Below are 18,495 nucleotides of genomic sequence, written 5' to 3'. Positions count from 1 at the left end.
TAGAGCCGGCAGGCAGGGACCCCCCCAGGGACTCTGCTGGAACCCCTGGTGAGGTGGACTTGGGGGGCCCAGGCGTCTGTCCTCCACAGGGTCAAGTGGATGTTCTACAGAGGACTTTTGGTTTACTGTTACATGTAAGTGAAAGTGAAAGTCACTCGGTCGTGTCCAAGGAATTCTCCAGGCCAAAATACTAGAGTGGGTTGCCATGTGCTTCTCCAGGGGATCTTTCCAACCCAGGGATTGAACCCAGGTCTCCCATGTTGCAGGCGGATTCTTTACCAGCTGAGCCATGTAAGTCACGCATAATATTCGGCGGAGGACACTGGAGGCGGGAGCGGGGGCTGCCGTCCAGCAGATCCTGGGGGGCCGCCTCCAGGGGTCTGCAGAGCCAGCAAGAGCCCCCACCTGGGGTGGCGCAGGCCTCTCGGGGGGGCAGCTGTACTGGACAGGCTCGGCTCTGGACGGGGGCTGGGACAGTGGGGACAGAGTCCCCAGGCAGGCAGTGGAGGTGGGGCATGGAGGGGGACAAGCCTGGGGAGGGGGGCGTGTCTGACCTCCGCCACTGCAGCCAGGGACCATGTCAGGATGACGTCTGTGTGGACGTCGGTAGTGGCGGAAGCCATCACACCTGACCCCTGACCCCAGGAGTGATGGGGCAGTGACAGGTGATGGGGACAAGTTTTAGGAGCCGGGACGAGTGAGGACGGAGAGCTAGGCGTGGCCACAGCTGCGGCCGTCTGCTGAGGACTGGCATCCTGGAGCAGGCTGCCCTCCGAAGGCTCCCACCCTGACTGCCTATGGGCCCTCCAGCCGCTCAAAACAGGCTAGTTTGGATTTTCCCGAAAACTGAGCGCAAACATCATCCTTAGGACCGAAATCTCACCATTTCAGTAAAAGGGGGAAGATTTGTCTGCAGCCTGAACCACCTTCTGCTGGCCTGGCCGTGGCCTCCAAGCCCCAGGGCTCTTGGGCCTCAGCATCTGAGTCCTCTGACCACCCAGGTGTCCCGGCTGCAGGGCCAGTATTATAAAGCTACAAATTACCCCCTGACTTGCTGGCTCCGGAGTCAGTTTGGCTATGCAGTGAGACATTAACAAACGATCTTGCCCAGACGCAGGGCTCTGATCAGCTGCAGGACAGCAGCCTGGTCCTGACTGGAGCTGCCCCAGGCAGGGCATGGAGGGGCCAGATCCGGGGGGCTGTCTTCCTCCCACGCGCCCCCCGCCCCGTCCCTCCCCCCCCCCCCACCAGGGTGCTTCCATGCCTGCCCCTCGTGGCCTTCAGCCTGCATCTCTAGCCGACTCTGCAGTCCCCTGGAGGAGGCTCTTAGCCGCTTACATGGCGCCCCCCCACCCCCCCACTCTCCCCACCCCCCCACTCTCCCCACCCCCCCACTCTCCCCACCCCCCCACTCTCCCCACCCCCCCTCTCCCCACCCCCCACTCTCCCCACCCCCCCACCCCCTCACCCCCACCACGGGCCAGAGCTCCGCCGCTGGCCCACAGGTCCTCCCCAGCCTCTCCAGGCACGGGCAGTAACTGAGGAGGCTGTCCTGCTGCAGGGGCCAGCTCCGAGTCCTGGCACGCCCCGCGGACCCCAGGCAGGCCTCGCGGTGAACGTCCCGCATGGCGGTAGCGGGGTGGAGTCTGCGGTGGAGACTCAGGAGGGCCCCAGCCGAGAGCAGAGAGGCTCCTGCATGAGGCCGGGGCTGCGGCCCAGCAGGTCTGGGGCCCTCGGGTCCAGTCAGGGGGGCTTGCTCAGAGGACCCACACGTCAAGAGCACCCCACGGCCAGAACCACCTCGCCTGCTGACCGCACCGCGCGGCCGCCCCTGGGGCTCCAGCCTCCTCTTCCCGTGTCGCTAGTTTTGCTCACAGACCCGCAGTCAACAGGGCGGGAGAAGACGGTTCTCGAGCTCAAACAGACACAACCCGGCCTCATCCGTCCTGACCAATGGCCAGTCAGCTCCCAGGATGTGGACCTTTGATGTTTCAGTTAATAAAAGGAATCATGTACACAGGAAACACAGGGAAACCCAGTGGACACCGCAAGAAGCAAAGAAGGCACCACATGCTCTCTCCCTCCTCTGCAGGCCCCGCCCCTCCTCCAAGTCCTTCCCACTTCTCCACAGGCCCCACCCCTTCTTCAAGTCCCTCCCCTTTCTCCACAGGCCCCACCCCTCCGCCAAGTCCCTCCCCCTCCTACAAGGCTCCGTCCCTCCTCCAAGTCCCTCCCCTTCCTCTACAGGCCCCACCCCTCCGCCAAGTCCCCCCTCCAACAAGGCTCCGCCCCCCTCCAAGTCCCTCCCCTTTCTCCACAGGCTCCGCCCCTCCTCCGAGTCCCTCCCACTTCTCAAGGTCCACCCCCTCATCCAAGTCCTTCCCTCTCCTCCACAGGTTCTGCCCCTCCACCGAGTCCCTTCTGCTTCTCTGCAGCCTCCGCTCCTCCTCCAAGTCCCTCCCCGTCCTCTGCAGGCCCCGCCCCTCTCCAAGTCCCTCCCTCTTTTCCCTAGGCTCCTCCCCCTCCTCCACAAGCTCTTCCCGTCACCCCCCCCACCTCTTCCTCCTCACCAGGCCACACCCAGGCTCCTCCTCCTCTCAGAGGCTGTTCCTCCTCCCCCGCAGGCTCCTCACCAGGGCAGGGTTTGGTGCCATGGATGCTTATGAGGTTTTTCTCTGGATAAGTATCCATATATTTAACGATGAAATGACAATCTGTTTAATGAAATGATGGCACATTTTCCCCAAGTGCTATTATATTAGAAATGCTGTCAGAGCAGGCGGCCCCCATCGTGCACGTTTTCGTGGATGTCTCACGCTTCACACACAGCCCCGGCCCGGCTTGCTGTTCTCCCAGGAGACAAGCAGTCTGTTTACTTGGGTGAAACTGTTGATGCCTGCTTTGTGAATAATGTGCGGTCGCTCCCGTAACTTGGTCGCGTCTCTGTTTTCAGAACAGAGAATTCAGTATATTTACAAGATCCCAGCGTTGACCGTTTAGCCCTCCAGTCCCCACGTGCGACTCCGGCCATCGTGGGTGAGGAGGGTGAGTTACGGTTCACGACCACAGCTGGGTTTCTTTTGCTTCTTTGGGCATTTCTGTCTCTTTTTAACTCTTAAGGACTTTGGAGCCAGGTCTGTCTTCAGACCAGCATGTAGCTTCCACTGTTACCAACTGTGGCTTTGAGTTGGACCTCAGAGGCCTCACAGTCTGGCCACACACGTCTAGGTCACCTGCAGACTGCCTGGCTGGCAGGGACGCCCCCCCCCCCGCTTCCTCACTCGGACCTCGCAGGCCTCCTGGAGGAGCCCCTGGGTCTCCATGTTGTGTCCTGGCCAGAGGAAGACTGGACAAGCAGCAAAGCAGTCCGGACGACAGAGGGGGAGAACGGGGGGAGCCGCAGGGGAGAGGGAGGCAGGGCACAGCACGTCAGAGGCCGGGAGGCCCGCGGCACTGCGGGAGCCACACCTGTCGGCAGCATGAGCGCAAGAGCTGCAAGGTCTGCTCAGGGGCTCAGAGGGGCTTATCCCTACCCGGCCATCAGGTTTGCGCATGCACCCCGCGTTCCTCCCGGTACAATTGCTAAAGGTGGAAAACTGGGAAGACCTAAGGCGCTGGCATATAGACTGTGGGACACCCACAAAACTGCTTGGGATCCTGGGTCCTGCCTGGCGGTGCCATGCGGGTGCCGGGACACGGGTGGGATGGGCAGACGGGCCTGGACTGGAGAGTGTGTGTGTTAGTTCTGGGTGGGGGTCTTATAGAGAGACCGCCCACGTGTGGCGTCTTTCGTACGCTCGGTGCTTAGGGGTCGTGTCCCCGGGGACCGGGACAGTGCTGGCTCCGCAGGTGCTCAGGCCGCAATCATGCGGGAGAGTGAAGGGGTGAGCAGAAAGGAGGCCGGTCCCGCCGCGGCGTGGGCGCTGAGCCGTGGCAGACGGCTCCTTTCTTCATGGGGTTCAGTGTTTCACAACTGGTGTCTGTCACCCTCGCGACCAGAAGGAAAGCTCTGTTTGAGAGCTTTTCCACCCAGGTCTTTGTCAACTGTCATTTCTCCAAAGATGCCAGGAACGCTGCCCTGGGCTGAGGCCAGAAAGGACGCCTTGTCAGCAGAGCCAGGATCTACTCTGCCGTCAGTCCGTCCCCACTGCAGCAGGAGCCCCAGGACCCAGGGAGCACCCAGCCTGCACCCCGCACCCTCCTTTGTGCCCGGGAGCCCCCCGTGTGCCCGGGAGCCCCCCGTGTGCCCGGGACACCTGCCATGTGTCTGGGACACCCCTGTGTGCCCAGGACTCCCCCTGTGTGCCTCAGACCCTCTCCTCCATGAGCCCAGGACAACCCCTGTGCCCGGGACACCCCCGTGTGCCCGGGACCCCCACGGGCCAGGCAGGAGGAACTCTGGCCAGGAAGGAGGATTAACTTCCTGAGGTGAATTAAATTAGACACAACCTCTTGGGACCCTTTGTAGGAAGAGGTATCCAGGCTGTGGAATGCAAGCTCATGGGTCCCGCAGACCAAATTCCATACTGATGTCACAGGCCACCAGCCCCTGGGGGTGCCCGCACCCCTACCCTGTGGTATAGGGGTTTGGTGGCCTGGCAGCTGCACAGCTTTGAAGCCCTTGGGAGGCTTGGGGCAGATAAGCCTCTGGGCCCAGCTCACTGCCTCCCCAGCCCTGTGAGACCCATCTCCCAGACGGGGGTGTCCAGGCAGTGGGCAGCCTGGGCTGGGGGTCGGAAGACCCCCAGGCATTGCAGGAGGCATGGGGTGCTCTTTGCCTCACATGGCAGACACGTTCCTCAAAGTCAGGGGGACTGCTGTCCCCGTTTAGGAGCCTAGAGGAGAGGTGCCAGCCCACGGCAGATACCAGCCCTGACCTGCGCGCCTGTGGGAGAGGCTTTCCTTCCACCAAGGACCCCTGCCTGCCGCCCCCTCACCCCAGAATGGGGCGGGGACCTCAACGTGCTTCCCTGAAACCCTTCCTGGTCCAGCCAGCCGCCCAGTGACCCTTTGAAAGTGCGAATAGTTTCCCATCAGCGGCAGCTCCTCCCCTGGAGATGAACCCCCTTCTGGAATGGTCCTTGGGGTGGCCCTGCCCCAGCTCCCGCGCCCTCACGGGTCTCCAGGAAGCAGGCGCTCCCCCAAGTAGCTGTTGGGCGCCCTCAGTGCCGGTGCAGGGGTCACCCTGTCCATAATGCCAACCTGCATCTGTCGGGCTCAGCCGTTAACTGGCCTCCTGTCTGCCGCCTCCACCCCGAGAGGCGTTTTAATAAAGACCTGGGGACACGTGGACGCTCCGGCCTGAGCGCCAGACCCCGCCCGTGGCGGGAGCGGGGTCGGGGGGAGCGTCAGTGCAGCCCCCCACCTCGGCCAACGACAGCGGCGGGGCTGGACACAGCACAGCTGGACCCTCACCCGCCAGCAAGCCCCCACGGCATCCAGAGCAGCCTGGAGCGCAGCCAGAAGCCCTTCCGGAAGCGTCCACTCGGCCAGCGCTGTCCGAGCCATTCTGGGAGCGCAGCGAACAGGCTGCAGCCGCTGCCCTCACACAAATCTTGCGCTCGGCGCCCAATCAGCGCGCTTGGCACGGGGTCAGACCCCCGGGAGAGCAGCCCCGGGGAGAGACCATTACGCGACTGCACGTCTGGTGCGGGGTCCGGGGCGGGGGGCCTGGGATGGGCTTGGGGCTGATTTACGGCCGCCCTGTCTTTGTCCTTCCCTGAAGGAGACGCGAGTCTTGGGACCCCGAGGAGCGCTTCTGAGGCGCCATGCGGCTGCACCGCCTCCTTGGGGCTCCTTTGCCTGGCTCTCGTTGTCACAGGCATGCGGTGGGGAGTGATTTCCAGCTCATGTCAGAACACTCTGGGTGCCGTGCCCCAGCTGGACCCGTCCAGGGAGGGAGAGGGAGTCGCACTCCTGAGGTCTGGAGCCCCCCCCCCGCCCCCCTCCCCCCGCCCAGCCTGGATGTGGCTGTGAGGGACTGGGGGCCACGGGTCTCCAACAAGAGCCGAGCACCACCCAGAAGCAGAAAGCAGAGCAAAATGGCAACCCCAGAAAGGTGCTGGAGCCGGGGCGCCCACGGGCCTGGAGGTGGAAGGGGGAGAGGTTGAGGGGCAGGTGTGTCCATGCTTTCGGCCGTTGTCCTTGAGGGGCCGTTCTCTCCTGAGCCCCCGATACTCTGGGCCAATCCTTTACTCGAGCTCTTAGCAGCCTGGGCCCCTGGTGGCTCAGAGCCTGTCCTGGACCAAGAACCTTGCAGGACCTTGGAAATGAGGAGGTGACCCAGCCTTGGTGCCGGTTGGACGTTCACGTGGAAAGTGTGAGGGGGTGGGTAGCGGACCTGGGGGCGGGGCCCCGGGGAGGGAGGAAGCCCAGGGGGGCGGGGCCGCGGGGGTGTGGCCAGCGCCACCCCCGTACAGGGGCGGAGAGGCTGCGGCCCGCCGCCCATCAGATGGGGCCGCCCTGCAGAGCCCAGGTGCCCCAGTCAAGGAAACTGCAAAGTGCCAGACTCTTAAGAAGCTGCCTGAGAAGAACCTGGAAACAACTGGGCCTACGTCAGCGGAGGGTGGACGTCTGTTCGTACGTGGGAACCTCCCAGTAGGCACGAGAGGCCTGCGGCCATGTGCCCCCGGGAGGGAGTGACCCAGAGTCGTGAGGTCAGGTGACCGTGCGGCCCTGCACAGCCGCAGGTCCCGGGAGGCCACGTGGTCACAGCCGCCCCGTTTCTGTTGGACGGGCGAACAGTCTCAACCTGGCGACTGGGTGCTTCTTTCAGAAGGAAGGTGAGGCCCGCACACAGCGTGGTGAGAGAGGCGGGGGTCTGCAGACAAGAAGGAATAGTGTGGTTCTGTGCACTGCTCTGGGGATGTTCCTACGTGTATCAAGACGCATAACTTTGAAAGAAGTACAGGAGCTGGAGAAGGGGAGCTGGGGCGCGCGGGGAGGGGCTCTGCAGGGGGGGAGACGCTCTGCAGGGGGGAGACGCCCAGCTGTCCCTGGCTGGGGGCGGGGCTTCAAACCCAGAGAAGCAGAGCCTCGCAGCGCAAGGGGGAGGGGTGGGAGCTTCTCGAAGGTCCGGGAGCCCTGGCCATTGTCCAGGCCGCCTCCTGCCGGGAAGGGGCGGGCAGCCCGGGCCCCTCGGCCTCTGCTCCCGGGTCTCTGCCGCTTCCTTTACAGACCTACTGGGCCCCTCCCACCTGCCAAGGGTCTTTCCAGGGAAGATGCTTGGCTCAAAGCCCCGTTCAGGGACTTCCACACGCCCATGGTGTCTGACACCTGAGTACAGGGAAGATCTCCCTGGGGGAGCCCAGGCTAACCCTGTGAAGCCTGGAACTGAGTTCATGTTCGTTTCTTGACCCTGTAGCACTTAGCCCCCTGGGTGCCCCAGCCATGAGGGGCCCTTGCAGCTAGGTGCCGACCTGACGGCAGGTGCATCAGTGCGGAGGGGCTCAGAGCGTACCAAGCAGAGAGTGAGCCTCAGGACGACGAGAGCCAGCGGACGGTGGTCCAGGGGGTGGTGGAGGGCAGGGCGGCAGCAGAAGGACCGGTGTGGGGTCCGAGGGGAGGGGGCCGCTGGGGCCTGGGTCTGAGGCTCACTGGTCATCTCATGGGGATTAGACCCAAGCGGAGTGTGGGGGGCAGGACTGAGCTATAAGCAGCGGGGAGAGGGTGAGGTCGGGCCAGCGCCCCGCTGGGGCCTCCTCTCGTGGCCCCCGCCCCCTGCCTCCCGCCCCCTGCCTCCCGCCCCCTGCCTCCCGCAGCCCAGGCCCAGGCCCAGGCCCAGGTGCACCCTCAGCCCGCAGTGACCCTTCAGGCAGTCACCCTGCGGGTGGCGCTGGGGGTCAGCGGAGCGGAGCGGGCAGGGGTTCTTCCAGCTGCCTTTCCAGGGTCGGCCAGGAGAGGGCACCAGCGGGACAGGCAGGGGTCCGGTCTTTCCCGGCCTGGATGTTTGCGGGGAGGAGTGGGGTTCGCGCCCACCCAGCTCCCTTCAGCGTCTGCAGAACCTGGGAGCGCCTGCAGCAGCACAGGCGCCCAGCAGGCGGCCTCTCCGGCTCCAGGGCCCCCACGCCTCCACCCCTGCGCCCCCAGCTGGCAGGCACTTGGTTCTCTTGACCCACCAACCCCTGGTGAGCAGCCCCCTGACTCTGCCCCCAGGTGCCGTCCCCTCCTCTTGCTCCCGGAGGTCGAGGACTGGTCCCACGTGGGAGGACAAAGCCAGGGTCCTTTGCCTTTTGCAGGAAGCCATCGAGAGGGTGTGCTTGGGGCAGGGGGCAGCTCCGCGACTTACCAGCCTCTCAAAATGGCAAATCTTCATCCGTTTGCCAACTCCAGAGCTATGTGCGTGGAGATGGGATCCAAGCTCCTTCCAGAGACAAACCGTCTTCCTCCCCTCCGTCCCCCGGCCCCACGCCTGCCAGGCTCTGACCCAGTCCGGGCTAGGACACCGGCTGGTCCTGGCTGGCCCTCCTGAGGGACCACCTTCCCTGACCTCCCTCTTCCCAGCGGGCACTCGGCCCGTTCCTATGCTGCACGGACTTGCGGGGTTTTGTTTAATGTTGAAGAGGGCGGCAGAGGATGAGATGGTTGGATGGCATCACCCACTCAATGGACATGAATCTGAACAGCTGGCGGACAGTGGAGCCGAGCCTGCTGCAGCCCATGGGGCCGCAAAGAGTCCGACGACTTGGCGACTGAACAACACCCAGTCGTGCCCGCCGGGGTGCAGGGTGGTGCTCGCTGTTCACGTGGCTCTCCCCGAGCGCGCCTGGCAGGGAGCATGACCCGATAAATAAACGTGACTAAGTCAAGATTTCTGCCAAACCGCGAGCTCCGCGCTTGCCCGCGACGTCAACGCGAGAGCGCGGCGAGGCGCACGGCCGCCTTCCTTGGCGGGGCTTCTCCTTCGGCACCAGGAGGGGGCATTGGCAGACCCGTCCGTTCCAGCGAAATCGGCTCGGGCGGCGCGACCCGAGGCGCTCCTTACCCGCAGGACTCTCCTCCCCCGGCCAACCCGGGGCGGGGAGGCGTTTCCTTCGGTCTTATCCGGGGGGCGGCTCCCGGGAGCGCCGGAGGAGAAGGTGGGGCGGTGGCCAGGCGCCAAGCGGAGGCACGGAGCCCCGGAGTGCCCAGAGATGGCGGGCCGACAGGTGGAACAGGTGGAGCCTACACACCCGGAACTGGGGCGCTGGGGTCGGGGGTGGCGGTGGGGGTTGTCCCGTGCCACCGCGTGCGGAAGGGTAGGCGGGCGGGAGTCCGGGGCTTGGGAACCCCCGCGCGGGGCGGGGCAGGGCGCGGGGACAGGGCTCCGAGACACCCTCCGCCAGACAGCATGGAGAAGCAGCTGCCCTCACCCCGCTCTTGGCGCCCCCAACCCACTCTGGCCCCTCCAAATGGCACTCCATCCCCCCATCCCGCACCCACGGCACCCAGCTCCCTGGAGAGCCAAGCACAGCCCCACTCGCGACCCCAAGCGTTCCGGCCGCAGCCCAGGGAGGGCCCCGGGGCGCAAGCTCCCCCGGGGTGCAGGGGAGTGGGTCGGCACTGTTTCCTCGGAGGGAAGGGGTATGCAGAGGCCTGAGCCTGGGGGCTCGAGGAGCCGAGCGCGGCGCCCAGAGCGGCAGTGCCCCTCCTGCCACCGAACCGAGGTCTTAGGAGGTTAAGGCGCCCTGTAGACCGTCCGGGCGCGCCACGCCTGGCCCGCCAAGAGGACTTCAGCCCCAGCAATCCAGAACTTGCTCCCCCCGGCAGAATCGGGAGGGGGGGCCGGCCCGCCCCTCACGTGGCCCCGCCCCAGTCCCCCTGGTCCCTCCCCAAGTCCTGACCTCCCGCCCAGATCAGAGGCTTGGGAGGCCGGGCCGCCGCCTTCCAGGAGCCCAGAGGGGCCCAAACCCGGCATAAAAGGACATACGCTGTGCCCGAGGTGAGGGGCGCAAGCCAGGCCCGGGGCGGATCTCAGGGCTCAGCCGCCACAGTGAGCGCGGAGAAGCTCGATTTCCGGGGTCTGGCTCGGCTGGTGCGGATTTGCCTGCGGGGCAGCCGCATCCGGATCCCGCGAGTGCGGCCCGGCCAAGCTTGCGGGGAGAGGGAAACTCCCTCCCGCACGGGCTACACCACACACGAAGCCGGCCGGTATCACGCGCGGTGGCACGCCGCCCGGGACAGCACGGGGCGCGCGCACGCAGGCAGTGGGAGCCGCCAAACGCCTGCCCGGGCCCGGCGGCCAGTGGCTTTCTTAGAGGCGATCTGGTGTAGGGACTCGCAGCACCACACCCGTAGAACTGCCCAAAACGAAAATGGACCCCTGGAGATCTCGGTATCAGGGGACGCTGGGTTCCTGCCCAGAGCCGAGAGGGCCGCTGTCGTTTGTGCCACCGAAATCCTGGCGGCCCGGGTGAAACGGGAAAGTCGTTGTTAACCTGCCGCACCAGGCCCGAGAGAGGCCGGCTGGCAGACACAGCAACCTGTCCCCTCTCCAACGAATCGGCGGCCGTCGGTTGGTACGCGTTCCCGTCACGTTCCCAACGGGCAGCGAATAATAGTAATAACCATCACTTAATAATATGTGACACCACCGAAGAGAACTAAGGAGGCAACTTCCACGATTGTACTCGGCGCCTGTTTGGCGCCTGCTCTTCGTGGTTTACTGAGATCTTATTTGAACCCCGCACAACCATCTACGAAGTGGGAGGAGTACTCACCCCGAGGACGACACCACGCGCTCGGCGTGCCGGTCAAAAGACCGCGCTTCTGCCCGCGGCCCCACGCGCCCCGTGACCCGGAGTCCGTGTGCCAGGGTTCCCGACCCCAGGCTCCGGCCGCGCTTCGCGAGGGAGCGGCTGCGCGAAAGGTCCCGCGCGGCGTCCAGACCGGAGCTCCGGGTTCAGGTTGCCTCCCAGGAATGAGGTGGCACCGCGCGACCGGGAAATGACCCAGCCCGGCCGAGTACAGCCCCGCGGGGCCGGGAGTGGACGGGGACCCGATCCCATACCCACCACACGCGACCCGGCGGCCCCGGGACAGGCCTCGCCGAGGCGCCAGCCACTGGGTGGGGAAACAGCGGATTCTCGCGGGCCAAGTCTAACCTTCGGCCCGTGGACGCAGACATCCCGCTTCTCGCGCCCTCTGCATCCCGGAGCAGGAGGTTCTCGGAAATGTTCTCGGTCCTCCTTCAAATCTGGGGCCGCGACCCCGAGAGTGCCTGCCGGCTCCCCGCGCCCTCCCGCCGGCGCCTCTGCACCGAACAGGGCGCACCGCGTGTGTCGAGTGGATCCTCAAATCTGCATTCTCTCGGTGATAAAATATGCTCTCGTATTTTTTCCTGATTTCCCATTAAAACCTTTGCCTAACTAAACTCCCATCCAACGGGATTTATTTCGTCCCCGGGGAGATAAATCAGGGGGCAAATTTACGGCCCGGGAGGGACCCGCCGCGCTAATGGGCGCTTCATGGAGTGCGCGGCGGGGGCGCGCGGACGGCGGGCGCTGGCCAATGGCCGGGCCGCGGGCGCCCACAGCCAATCAGCGCGCGCGCCGCGCCGGGGCCCCGCGGTTATCAGCGCGTCCGGCCCGCGCGGCGCCGCTCCGACCGGCCCCGGGGCTGCTGCTGCCGCCGCCGCCGCCGCCGCCGCCGCCGCCTCCGCCTCCTCCCGGAGTGCCCCCGGCGGCGCCCGGCCTGCGCCGGAGCCGCCACCCGCCCTCGCGCCCGCCCTCCGCGCCGTCGGCGCCCTCGCCCGGCGCCCGCCCGGGCCGCGCGCAAACTTCCCGGGCCGGCGGGCGGCGGCGGCGGCGGCGGGGCCCGGATGGGCGCCCGGGCCGGCGGCGGCGGCGCCCATGGACGCTAACCGCCCGGGCGCGTTCGTGCTGAGCAGCGCCCCGCTGGCCGCGCTGCACAACATGGCCGAGATGAAGACGTCGCTGTTCCCATATGCGTTGCAGGGCCCGGCCGGTTTCAAGGCGCCCGCGCTGGGCGGCCTGGGCGCACAGCTGCCCCTTGGCACCCCGCACGGCATCAGCGACATCCTGGGGCGGCCGGTGGGCGCGGCGGGCGGCGGCCTCCTGGGCGGTCTGCCCCGGCTCAATGGGCTGGCCTCGTCGGCTGGCGTCTACTTCGGGCCCGCGGCCGCCGTGGCGCGCGGCTATCCCAAGCCCCTGGCGGAGCTTCCCGGGCGCCCGCCCATCTTCTGGCCCGGAGTGGTGCAGGGCTCGCCCTGGAGGGACCCCCGCCTGGCCGGCCCGGGTAAGTGGCCCGAGCGCGGGTTCGGCGTGGGGCTGCGGGCGGGCGAGGGCGGGACCGCCGGCTACACTCACCGAGCCCCCCCTGAAGCCCAGGCCGGCGGGGTCCTGGACAAGGACGGCAAGAAGAAGCACTCGCGGCCGACCTTCTCGGGCCAGCAGATCTTCGCGCTGGAGAAGACTTTCGAGCAGACGAAGTACCTGGCGGGGCCCGAGCGCGCGCGCCTCGCCTACTCCCTGGGCATGACCGAGAGCCAGGTCAAGGTGAGGCGGCGCCGCGCGGCGCTCGCTTGGCCGCAGCCCGCTCGCTCCCCCGCGTCCTGCGAAAGGCGCCCGAGCGGCCACCCCACGGCCGGGGCCGGGGCGGAGGGGCAGTCTGGGGCGGCCCTCGGCGTCCGCGCCGGCGGCAGCGTCTGGCCCGGGCCGCCGAGGGGCCGAGCTGCCGCCGGCGGGTGCTCCGGGGGGGCCCCGCGTGATGGGCGCCCTCCACCCCAGGTGTGGTTCCAGAACCGCCGGACCAAGTGGCGCAAGCGGCACGCGGCGGAGATGGCGTCGGCCAAGAAGAAGCAGGACTCGGACGCCGAGAAGCTGAAGGTGGGCGGCTCGGACGCGGAGGACGACGACGACGAGTACAACCGGCCCCTGGACCCCAACTCGGACGACGAGAAGATCACGCGGCTGCTCAAGAAGCACAGAGCCCCGAACTTGGCGCTGGTCAGCCCGTGCGGCGGCGGCGCGGGGGACGCCTCCTGAGGGCGCGGGGCCGGGCCGGACAACCAGGGTACGGACGCGGGCCGGCGCCCTCGCCAGCCGCCCGCGCCGCAGTGTGTATATATATTTTTACAGAGTAAGTTATACGGCGGCCCGGCTCGGGCTCGGCGTCGGGGCCGCCGCCGCCCCGCGTCCCGGTGGAATCACTTTGTATAATCAATAAATTATTTAACGCGTCCCCGTCGGAGCCACGGCTCCCTGGGCCCTCCGCCTGTTTCTTCCCATTCGGAAAGCCGCGGGCGAGGCGGCGGCGCGGCCTCCGCTCCTGCCGGGGACGCCGTGCCGGGCCGCTGTCCAGTGTCCGGGCCCGCGGGGCCCGCGCCTTCGGCTGGAAGGGCGCCTGGGGCTGGAAGGGCCGGGCTCGGCAGCGGGCCCGACGGAGGCCGGGTGCCCCGCGTCCCGGGCGCCCGGGCGGCAGCAGCTCGCAGGAGCGAGGGCGCCGAGAGGACCGGCGCGGGGAAGGCGTCCCGGCCCCGCGGACCCTCGGGCCGTCCGCTGAGGGAAGGGGCCGCCCGGCCGGGAGCCGCGAGGAGCCGGACTCGGGGACTCGGCGGGCTGGAGCGGAGCCGACGGCGCGGGGCGGAGCAGGGAGCAGGTAGGGCCTCTTGTTCTCCAGCCACCCCGAGGCTAGGGCCCTCCTTTCGCGGCTACGGTGGATGAGGTTTGGGCAGGTTTAAACACATTCCCGGTGCCCGCCCCACCCTGCGCGGTAGCTGTGGGTGGGTGGGGGGTCGGTGAAGGGCGCCGCTGGACCTGGCTCCTGCCCACCTGCTCTGGTCTGATTATGTAGATTCAACTCGCCCAGCCTTAGTAGCTGCAGACTTGGGAAGTCGCGCTAAACTTAACATTGGGTGAAATAAATCAGGTTTTAAACTCATCAGCACTATAGCTGATTCGCTGCTATTATTTAGATTTTTTATGGGTAGAAAGTGCGACTTAATTCAAAGGACTACAAAGAGAAGCCCACAGTGATTCTGCCAGCAGCTCGGAGTTCTCTGGGGGCCCCGGGGTGGGCAGCGGAAGCACGTCTGGGCCTCTTGAGCTCCACCCCCTTCCTGGGCAGCTCGGCCTGCACCCCAGGGTGCCCCCACCCGCCAGGCCCCACCCTGGAGAGGCAGGGAAGCCCTCCTCTCTGGCCTGTTCTTCACCCCCACCTCACAGGTGAGGATTCTGGTGAACAGCTGGGTCTCCCTGGTTCACAGAAGCCCCAGACTGGGTGCTCCCCGTGGTCCCAGCTTCATGGGCATGACTGTGGTGTTAATTTTAAGAGTTGGATATGAAGGGTTGTATTACTGTAAGATTTATCTTGGAAGTCATTATTGGAAATGTTAAAAGAGTAAAAGGCTGGTTTTTTTTTTTCCACGCAACTGCACCAATTTTAAAACATGCTTTCCACTGACTGGTTTTCTTTTTAAGAGAGAACTTAAAAAAAAAAAATTTATGTGTGTAAAAACTATTCTCTCAGCTCTAAGTTAGGAGCAAAGGAATTTCCAGGTTTTAAGTTTTGAGGAAAGCAATGCATTTATGTAATTTCATTTAAAAAATGCTGAGGGGTAAATCCCAGTAGGTACCACTGCAGTAAACAGTTCAAAAGATGTTCTTTCTGCTTCCCACCGTGGCTCAGCTTTATGACAGAATCCAACAGGACGCAGGGCCTGGGTTGTGGACAAGGTGGCCTGGACTGCAGCCTGGGAAGGGCCCGGAGCGCCAGAGAAGGGAGCACAGTCAAACGGTGTTTTCACCAAGATCAATTTTATTGCTTAGGGACCAGAGCGGCCATTTCCAAAGGCCTCCAGAGTGACCAACAGCTGAAACCCTGCTACACAGAAATCACTGTGGGCCGGAACGGCCGTGCGGCACATGGACGGAGTGACCACAGCTTGACACACACCCAGATGGTTCTGTCGAGGCTGCAGACTCGGCTGGTGGATGCCAAACCGCTTTCGATGGTAGTGATTCACCTAAACCAAGCTTTCCCCTGGCGCCTGCACCCAGCCCGGGAGTTCTGTAGTGTTTAAAGCAGATCAATAAACGTCATTTGTGTTTCATTCTCGGGCCAGGCACCACCTCTGACCGCCGCGCCAGGGGTCGGGGACAGGGACGTGCGGCAGGGTCACGATGGGCCGTGGGAGGCACGGCACCCGGGGACTCGGACAGTTTGTTTCTCTTAATTAATAGTTTATGTACAGCCCATGTTAAAAGCGGTTTCTATCAGAAGCAGACTAGGCTATTTTTATTTCTCCCGTGATATTATTGTTTTACGTAGAATACTTGGCACCATAGTACAGTAACAAAAGACGGACAAAACGGTTTACAAAATCCTTGAAAGGTACACCCGAGCTAGCTATAAACTTCACATTCAGTTCTTAATATTACACAGCAGGAAGCCTAGGAGTCTGACTGCTGGCGTGAGAGCCGCAGGCTGTCCGAGCCCCACGGCACCACTGGGCGCAGTCCCGGTTTGACAGCTCTGTGTGTGGACGTGCGGGTGACCAGCTCCTAGGCTCGGTTCTACTGCTGACATGACACTCAAGCATTCATACTGGGAAGTATATTCAGCATAGTTTTGGTAAGGTTTATAAATTATTTTTAAAAAGTATATATTTATATATATTTATATATATAAAAATGGAAAGCAGCTGCAGTGTGATCCGAAACCATGTAACATGGCAGCAGAGTGAGAGACAGGGAGGGGCCCCCAGACGTGACAGCGGCGGCCGCGCCCGCTCAGCCCCCGCCTCAGGGTGACTCCGAGCCCCACGGGGTGTCTGCTCCCGAGAAGCTCCTCCACGCGGACAATGATTAAAAATCGAAAACCGTGACGTCTAAAATACAGATCTTTTTGCTGTCTATTAGAGTTTTGGCAACAGGACTGTGACTCGTTTAAAAAAAAACCCAATGCTTCTACTTGATGCCACATGGACAGACAGGACGGTGAGGTATGTGAGGCTTGTCCGGAGCGCCGTCCGGGGCTGAAGCAGAGTGTGGGGCCGGCCGTCTAGCGGTGGCGCTCGGGCGGGTCTGGACGCAGCTGTCGGAGGACGTGGGCCCTCGTGCTACGGGGGGGTCTCACCGGGGGTCCCCTCGAGGCGCTGGCATCGCCTCCCTGCCGTGGAATCAGGCGTTGGTTACGGGGACACACACACCAGGAAAAGCTCAGAAAGGTGAACTCGAGGGAAGGAGGCATATTTACCACCACGTCACTGCACCACACAACACTTGGGCACGCGTGCGTGAGGTTTACCTGCCCCGGGCGCGATGCGGAAGGCCAGGAACACGGGCTGTGGGCAGAGGAGAGGCCGTCAGGGCTGAGCGTCCACGGCCAGTGGGCCCAGCGCCAGACCCTGTCCTGGGGAGCTGGCCGTGCGAGACCCGCGGCGGAAGGCCGAAGGCCGTCGTGCTCCGTTAAGACAGCATTATTTCCACATAGAAACCAGTGTAAAAGCTCATTTCAGAGCCGTGGTTCAGGCCCTGAGAACATGGGGAGGGACAGAGCCTGGCCTGGGATCCAGCTGCTGGGCCGGGTGGGTGGCCAGCCTGACAAGGGGAAGCAGTGGCCGTCTCTCCTGGGCCGCCGGGGACACAGGACCCGTGGCCCCACTCCCCTCGGAGGGGCGGCAGGCTGGGGGCCGGGCAGAGTCACACGTCCAAGGCTGGTCCCGGAACACTGGGCGGTTCCCTGAAGCTGGGCAGGGACACGGACATCCCTCCCTACCCGGGCGGCGGGGCAGAGGCCAGTAGGACGCTTGGGTGCAGGCTCGGAAGCACCTCTGGAGGGACTGAGGGACAGTCTCCGTCTCAATACGAATTCCGTCTCGCTGAGCCAGTCTCTTCTGCCTGCCTCTCTACGTGCCTCACCACCCCACTATCTACCTGCTGGCGCTTTATTGAAATTAAATGCTGACTGACTCGGCCACGTCTATGAAGCCAGACCAGGAGGCGGAGAAGGGGGTTAGGAGAAGCACCCCGACGGCCCACCGCCCACCACCGCCCCCGCCCCGGTCAGTCACCTTGTGGTCTCCCATGCAGACGTTGGGCCCGATGTGGTCGTAGGTGACAACCTTCTCCTCGCTCTCCGACTGGGAAAAGCAAACAGAGGAAGAGATGTGGGAGGCGGAAGCGGGGGGCTTCCTGGGGAGCAGCGGAGACGGCCCCTGTGCCTATGGGACCCTCCACCACCCTGCCCACTCCTCCGTGGGGCTGCAGCCGGCTCAGAACCGCCAGTGAGCAGCTGGCCTCCAGGAGGGAGTGGCTGCCCCCAAGGAGGGAGCAGCTGGAGGCGGCCGGGCAGCACTCAGCCCCTGCTTGCAGGGTGGGAGGGGTCTGGCCTCGAGAGGGTGGCAACCTTCCTTGGTGGCTGGAGGCAACGTTCCCTGGGTGCTGGCCTGGCCTCTGCTCATGGCCATCACGGCAGATAGGAGCTCTCTTTCCCGTTGTGCCCCGGGCACCAAAGAAGTCCACCTGGTCTCTGTTTCCCCCTTGGCACTTGGTTTTGACCCAGAACTCCCTGTTCAGAGGAGAACAGATGCCCCTGAACGCCACGGGGCCATGCCCAGCGGCTACTAGAGCGGGGCCTCGTGCACAAGCCTCCCACCCGCCAGCCTGCGGGTGCTGCCCAGGGTGTGCCACTGGCGGTCGGTTCTGGCTCCAGCTGGGCAGGGCTTTCACTGCCGGGGCTGAAGCCTCTGAGACTATAAACTGAATTATCCTTAACGCAGTAGGAAGCCTAAGGTCAGCTTTACTTTCCAGCGTGGTTGCCTGCCAGGAACTGCGACAACAGACGCCTTGCACACCCGTGGCGGGCACAGCGCCTCCCTGGAGTGGGAAGCATTCATCAAACGCTGCGTGGCAATTTACAAAGGCAGCATAAAATTGTGGATTTCCAAGTGCATAATCGCGAGACAGATAAACAGCGGGCTCTGCACACCTCCCTGCGCATCCATCACGGCAGCCGCCCCCCCTGTGTTCAGGGCGGGAAGCAGAACGGACATGATGCCGAGCTGACCGAGCGTGGCATGATGGATGACGCCGCGGAAACGCGGCCAGGTGGCTGCTGGGCTGGTGACGCCCACCACCGCGGGAGCCCCAGGGGAGGGCCCGCTGGGGCAGCCCCAGCCAGGAAGGCTCCGGGCCCTCCCCACGACGGGCCACCCAGCCAGGCTCCGTCCCCACAAGTCTGCAGCACCAAACCTCCAGCCCTGGAGCGAAGACGAGGCCGTGCACGGGCGGCGGTCTTCCGTCCGCCTTCCTGGACTCTGCAGCCCCAGGCGCCTCCCGACGCCAGGCACTCCGGCTGTCCCGGTGGCTTCACTGCAAGATGCCTTTTCCCTGAAAGACGACCCTCACCTCCTTTCTGCCCCGAGGCGCCTGCTCTGGCCATAGCTCTGGGCTCCGCCGGCCCAGTGTGCTCAAAGCCAGCAGGTGTGACCCACTGTGTCCACTGTCCACTGTGCTTCCTCACGCCCCACTGCAGAGCCCCCGGGGAAGGCCCAGC

General features: G+C 64.7%; 2 protein-coding genes and 1 long non-coding RNA gene across 7 annotated transcripts in view; 2 read left to right on the top strand and 1 right to left on the bottom strand.

Annotated features, from left to right (window-relative positions):
* The first annotated feature begins 6,428 nt into the window (after positions 1-6,428).
* On the top strand, positions 6,429-8,809 carry LOC138427744 (uncharacterized). Its single transcript, XR_011252154.1, has 2 exons — positions 6,429-6,782; positions 8,238-8,809. It is a non-coding gene; the product is annotated as an uncharacterized lncRNA (long non-coding RNA).
* A 2,790-nt stretch (positions 8,810-11,599) lies between these two features.
* On the top strand, positions 11,600-13,179 carry NKX6-2 (NK6 homeobox 2). Its single transcript, XM_069567490.1, has 3 exons — positions 11,600-12,234; positions 12,322-12,494; positions 12,726-13,179. Exons 1-3 carry the CDS (start codon positions 11,829-11,831, stop codon positions 12,981-12,983), a joined length of 837 nt encoding a protein of 278 aa, XP_069423591.1. The 5' UTR covers positions 11,600-11,828; the 3' UTR covers positions 12,984-13,179.
* A 1,557-nt stretch (positions 13,180-14,736) lies between these two features.
* The window catches only part of INPP5A (inositol polyphosphate-5-phosphatase A), a 152,332-nt gene continuing 148,573 nt past the window's right edge, over positions 14,737-18,495 (bottom strand). For 3 of the 5 annotated variants that reach the window (XM_069567811.1, XM_069567813.1, XM_069567809.1), the window contains 3 exons: positions 17,012-17,080; positions 16,195-16,282; positions 14,737-16,107 (listed from right to left, as the gene is read on the bottom strand). In XM_069567811.1, coding sequence (XP_069423912.1) covers positions 16,202-16,282; positions 17,012-17,080 — 150 coding nt within the window. In that variant the 3' untranslated portion in view covers positions 14,737-16,107; positions 16,195-16,201. The remainder of the gene's footprint in view (positions 16,108-16,194; positions 16,283-17,011; positions 17,081-18,495) is intronic. The other 2 variants (XM_069567810.1, XM_069567812.1) reach the window with 1 other exon arrangement.

The sequence above is a fragment of the Ovis canadensis genome, chromosome 22 (genome assembly GCF_042477335.2).
Source record: "Ovis canadensis isolate MfBH-ARS-UI-01 breed Bighorn chromosome 22, ARS-UI_OviCan_v2, whole genome shotgun sequence".
Lineage (NCBI taxonomy): Eukaryota > Metazoa > Chordata > Mammalia > Artiodactyla > Bovidae > Ovis > Ovis canadensis.
The sequence above is the reverse complement of the archived record's forward strand: the minus strand, read 5'-3'. Positions and strand labels throughout refer to the sequence as shown.